Genomic DNA, 6,067 nt, shown 5'->3' with positions numbered 1-6,067 from the left:
TTCGCTGTCCCTACTTAACTGTCTTTATCCCAACTCAGGAGTTTTCTCTTTTACTCTTTTGGTTCTCTCCCCCCTACCACTAGGGCAGCGGAATGAGCAAACAGCTGCATGGGGCTTAGTTGCCAGCTGGGCTTAAATCACAACACCTGCACATCCACCATTATTGGTCATCTCAATGACAACTGCCAGATATAATAGCTTTTGTACTCACATCATCACTTTGGCCTCCTCGATGAAATCATCTTCAGACATTGCTCCTTCATTGATTGTCTTGATGGCAACCTTGATGGCTGCTTTCCATTTACCAAGCTGAACGAGTCCGAACTGCCCACGTCCAAGTTCTTTCATGAACTTCAGTTCAGATGGGTTTAATTCCCACTCCTCTATAAAAGCAGCACAATATGTTACAATAATCAGGCCATCTTTGCTGAACCACACTCCAGGAGACATGCCTTGCTATTTGCAGTTAAGGCGCACAACAAAACATAACAATTGTTCATCAGCTCTAGCATGAGTTTTAAATAATCTGAAAACTTCCACATGTGTTTATATATGAATGTTACTTTACAGCTTGTAGAATGTGATTAGTGTGTAAATTGCTCAATGTAGGAATGTCAGAGGCTTGAAGATAAGCCAAGTGTTTAGCTTTGATTACATACAAGAACTTTTTTGGCATTAACCTATGTGAGGTTTATAACTGAACCAGTTCTGAATGGTAGTTACTGGCTGCCTCTATTGTAATAACTACAATAGTTTCACCCTTCAGAAATATTAAGCCTTGAGATTCATGGGAACATGAAAGGTACTCAGTTTTGGAGGTTCCTACTGTGAGTCAGATGGTATGAAACTCCTGAGCTATACACACAAAACTGGCATTTATTGCTTGCTTATTATAATTCTATATAAGACTTTGTTCTTATTTCTAAAACTTGCAGAGCTTACAGTGAAAATCCTCCTCATAAATTTCAATTTCCTAAGCATTTAAATAAATCAAATAGTCTTTGAAAAGCTATTAAAATGTGTATTTGAGTCTTAGGCCTGCTTAGAAAAGTCCAGATAGCTCTGAAATGCACTGATTGTTGTAACAGAAGCACAACAGTCACTGAACAGGACTGCTCATTTCAGTTGTCTCATTTGGTACTGACACCTTATGAGGAAATGAGTGAGTGTCCATTTCTGGTGATTACACAGCTGTTTATGTGCTTCTTGTTACCAGGAAATTTCACAGATATGACTTAATTATTAGCTAGGTCAATGCGATCAAAATTCTTGCCTAGGCAAATACCTAAATCTCCACCAAAAGAAGATAACATATTTACCATAATTCCATCCTGCTGTTGCTGGTGAAGAGCATCCAGCTGATCCAACTGGATGTCGGAGACGAGTGATAAGACCTGTAGGGGACAAAGCAACAATATTCTGATGACCAATTATTCCATTTTAAAGTACACTATATTGTACTTCTTCTCGAACGAAAATATTTGGAATCTGATGTACATTTCTTGAGGTTACTTTTCCTTACAGCTTGTTTGGATAAAACACTACAGTGAGAAGAAATGGAGGAAGACTGATCGATAGGGCTCTGACTATAAAAATATCTATACCTTCATACAGCTGATACTCTTGCTTGTTTGTATGATTCTAGTGATCTTAAATGAGTACTACAGTACAATATCAACCACCTAAGTAGTCTCTTCCAGCAAGATTTCCCCATTGCAAGAAATATTTCTGTGTCTGTCACCATTTTCTTTGAATTCATGAGCCAACAGCGGACTCACCAAGGACTCCCTGCATTCATCCGTTCTTCCCAGTGCTACGTTCAGGTCCTTTTCTGCTTCACGGGCTTCTTACAATCCTCCCCCATCCAGCAAAAGGCTCTGTCTATTCCCATACCTTTCTTCTGCAGTAGTGCAAGGAATCTCTGTGTGGTTTCCCATGTCCACTCATTTAGGGTAAAAACATTTTATACTGTATTAAAATAATGGGCAGAACGAAGATAAAGGGTATTTTTTAATGTTAAAAGGCTGCCACCAGCCAACAATTAGAGGTGGTAACTCTGGTAGGCTGCAAAGCAGTGTTACAGTCCTTGTGCTCCCTAATTCTGCCTTTGATTATTGGTGGAGTGGGGTTGGTTTTTTGCTAAAATCAGTTGAATGATCCCTGCTGATGCACAGCCTAACTCCTGCTTGCATACGTGTAAGTGCTTGTTGTAGACAAGGCAAGAATTATGATCGAATTTCGGACAAGTCCTGCTCAGTCAAATATGAACCAAGAGAATACAGAGTAGGTAGATAGATTAGGCTTCTAGCTTTGTAAAATTAATTTAATACATGTAGATGAGTTTGGTAGTTTCACTTCCCCCATGGTATATGCACACCACACCTATGACTTTGGCAGAAGGGATCGTGGCTTATCTGTATTAGCAACAGAAAAACTTGTGTCTCTTTTTATAAGGAAAGTGTCAGAGGAAGAGTGATTTCCAATCTCTCAAAGTCCTGAGGAGCTTTGAATCATCAGTTGTAAAACCTTATCAGCTTGCATGCATTACCTGCAGCATTGTGTTGATGATACTCAATGAGTTCAGGAACAGATGAAAAGAGGTATTTTTCGGCTACATAATATTGTCCCAAGTGGTTTCTCTTAATTTGATAATGTCGAATATCTTCACTATGACTTCTGAAATCAACGAAGGATTATAATTTTCAGTAAAAATAATTTATATTACAAATCTGATTACATTTCACTTTGAAAGAAAGCAGAGAAAAATCTGAAAACTTGGGGTAGAATTCCTGACTTAAAATGGATGTGTGTAGCTGGGACATTGTTTCAGGGAAAAGCCCCAAAGCCTCCTTGAATGATCTCTCTCCCAGCTTTGTGAGATATTGCACAATGATTTTTATTGCACAAGTATTTACTCCTGTATCATTGCATCCACAAGAAACAGCCATAGTGTGCCTCCTGATTCAGTACTTGTTTGAATCTAAGCTTTTAAAATTAATATGCTCATTACCCGAGTTTCCCCCAAAAAGTTAAAAACATATTCATATATACATATACATATATATATGTATATATTTTTGTTTATTCCTCCCCTCCTGAGTCCTTTGGCAGTCCTCTGGCAAAAGACATAAGAGTGCACAGCGAGGATGTGAGGTGGTTTTAGGAAAAAACCCAGACATTTGGGGACAGCAGAGTCTGGGATGAATTTACAGTATGCAGAGCCTGTGGAGAACAGAAGTTCAGTGCAGCAGCCAAAGGCTGTGGCACTGTGGTGTGGTATTCATGATGCTTCATGTAGAAACAGAGGCAGGAAGATGCAAATGTAAGGTCTTACTGCCTGCATTATGTGGTTGGGGTGCACGGCTTTCACAGCAGATTGTTTGAGGATTTCAATGAGTGCAGTTAATCTTGTCTTGGCATTTGCACCCTGACTCCCAGAGCCACTGCCCGCTGTCATCTTTTCTGCACATAGGGTAATTAACTCTGCATGAACAGCACCCCAGTGGTTCCATGTGGCTGTGCACTGCATGTCCAACCTGCCCACTTATCCTAACAAGTTTGGGGAAACTCTTCATTTAAATTTTAACCATTCAGAGCAACTCACCCTTTAGCCCGTGAATACATTGACAGCGTAAGAAGTCCCTGTTGGCTTGAATTTCTGACAACAAATCCACCTTCTTTGGACTGAAAAGTAATCCAAGGAGAGTTATTTTCCACTTTTGAGCTTGAATAATCATCCCTTGAGATAGAACTTGCAGCTGATTACCAGATTCTGTGGAATACCTATTACTATTTGGGAGGGGAATAAAGCCATGGACAATGGGAATTGAACATAGCAGGTACACAGCAGAACAAAATTATTTAAGGGAAAATAGTAAGTGCCAGGCAATTAAATAATTATATTATTTAATTTAGGTGAATTATTAAATAATTTAGGTGAATAGGTTTAAATAATTTAGGTGAATTATACTTTCCAGTGTGAAGTAGTGAAAATACTTTGATTTATTAAAAAATCTGCAATACTGTGAAACGATTCTAACTGAGATGTTCTTCTCTGGTCTGTCTTGTCTAAGATCTGTGTTAGTCCTTGAGCAAAGTCCTAATGAGTTTGACTAGTTAGGCACTTTGGTAACGGATAGGGACTAGAAGGCAAAATGGACACAAGGGGTTTTTTAAGCTCTGCTAACCTCACTAATTTACTTACTACATGGATTTCAGTCTTCAATGTTTCATACAAAAGACAAGCACAGTAAACTGCATGTAATTCAATTTATCTAGTATGGAAAATCTACACAGAATTTGCTGGGGCTACAACTTAAAACTCTGTGAAGTCTGCGTAATCTGCACCACATGCTTAACCCAGAAAGCCTTTTTATTTTAAAGTACTTTCTTACTGCACATCAAGCAGATTTGGATTTGACTGTGGTAATGCTCTTGATGCCTCTGCTGATAGATCTTTCTAGATATTGTTAGCTCTCTGTATAAGGTCAGTTACCTGCTGGCGCAAAAGAAGTTCTGCCTGGCTTCTGTTTATGTATTTGCAGTACCACCTGCGACAAGAAGATTATCTCAGCCAGTAAAAATGAACATTCACTCTGTTTCACAAAAGTAATCCATCTTAATAGCTGCACTACTCCCAGTCCAAAAACCTGGACAGAACTATTGTTGTATATAAACACCTCTTAATTTGGAATGACTTTATTAGACCATTGTAAATGTGACAACTTTTTTCCCCATTCACTGTGATTAAATATGAGCTCAAACAAAAGAAAGCCTAGGAAATAGTTATGCCAGTCCATGATGAAATTTACAGTCCTGGATGCTGCATCAAGCCTCTCTTCTCTAGAATTCTGCAGAATTTTATTCTTCTCTCCAGTAAATTAGGTTGAAGTAACTGGAATTATCCTCTAGTCAATTAATTATATGTTCACAACAGAAAGAGATCAGAATATAGAAACATTATGTAGCGAGCCTACAGAAATATTAAACATCTGTATTCTCACATTATGATTTATGAAAATGAATGTTACTGAACTGCTCAGTGTTTGCAACTTCACATTACACTGTCTGAGCAAATAGTTCCAAATCAAAATCGTTAATTCATTCTAAGAGTAATGTCTTGTAACAAAGAAAAGCTTTTGATAAACACCTGTTCATGTCTAATAAAGATTGAAGGATCAAGCACTAAAATGTGTTGCTGCAATCCATTTTTAGAAAAGAAAGCACAAATATAATTTTCAAGAATACTCACTCATATGTTTCTAAATTACTTTTCTTGTTCTCAGTAACGTAGTTGCTGGGAATTAGACCTTCATTTCTGAAACAAGATATTGGGGGATAATGTTACAGTATGGTCTAAAACATTAATAGGCTTAAGATATACATTTTCCTTTTGTTAAATTACAAAGGTTCCTTATTCTATTGGTTATGCTGTTAGATACAGAATCCCAATGTGGGAATTGAAGTCTGAGTCCTTTCATCCCAGGCACAAACTTTCTGACCCACAACTGTGGATGGCTACTAAATGGAAGATGTCACCTGGGATAGCTGCTGAGAGTAGTATTCCCAACATCATAGCACAGGATATGCTGAAGAGAATGCAAAGGAGAAAAGGGAATGACATGAAACAAACATAAACATGGAAAAGGATCCTAACTGAAGTGATCTAGCTCTCTAAAGCATTTGGGAATTTTGGATCAGGGATTTTGTTTTAGGCACACGTCTTAATAATCTTGCTGGTCTTTAAGAAGTGTTTATATATATACACTGCATTGTAAAGCACTTGAATTATGGAAAGCTGGATTTGCACATGGCTCAGAGCCCAGAGATTCACATGGTCCTCAAATGCCCTTATGCTGCTCAGGAAATTACTGAGTCTAGGACTTCACTCTGAATTCCCAACAGATTCTAGATTCCATACCCATTTCTGGGGCACTGCTGAAAGTCTGCCTGGTTAATCCATGTGCCTCATACAAAGCTGAACATGTTAAAATCTGCCCCTAAACTGTCACACGTGTCTCATTCTATCTTCCTGCTTTCACAGGAAGTGTTTTAGGTTTTCTTCTTC

At 38.2% G+C, this 6,067-nt stretch overlaps 1 protein-coding gene across 1 annotated transcript in view; it reads right to left on the bottom strand.

The window, feature by feature from the left end:
• Positions 1-6,067, bottom strand: part of TXK (TXK tyrosine kinase) — a 13,892-nt gene that overhangs the window by 6,323 nt on the left and 1,502 nt on the right. Inside the window, exons 4-9 of the mRNA XM_010016545.1 lie at positions 5,252-5,317; positions 4,496-4,550; positions 3,605-3,684; positions 2,549-2,676; positions 1,320-1,394; positions 212-383 (exon numbers count right to left, since the gene is read on the bottom strand). Of these exons, the coding sequence (XP_010014847.1) occupies positions 212-383; positions 1,320-1,394; positions 2,549-2,676; positions 3,605-3,684; positions 4,496-4,550; positions 5,252-5,317 (576 nt within the window). The remainder of the gene's footprint in view (positions 1-211; positions 384-1,319; positions 1,395-2,548; positions 2,677-3,604; positions 3,685-4,495; positions 4,551-5,251; positions 5,318-6,067) is intronic.

The sequence above is a fragment of the Nestor notabilis genome, unplaced genomic scaffold (assembly GCF_000696875.1).
Source record: "Nestor notabilis isolate BGI_N333 unplaced genomic scaffold, ASM69687v1 scaffold19306, whole genome shotgun sequence".
In the NCBI taxonomy this organism is placed as follows: Eukaryota; Metazoa; Chordata; class Aves; order Psittaciformes; family Psittacidae; genus Nestor; species Nestor notabilis.
Note: the sequence above shows the minus strand (reverse complement) of the source record. Positions and strands in the feature narration are given on the sequence as shown.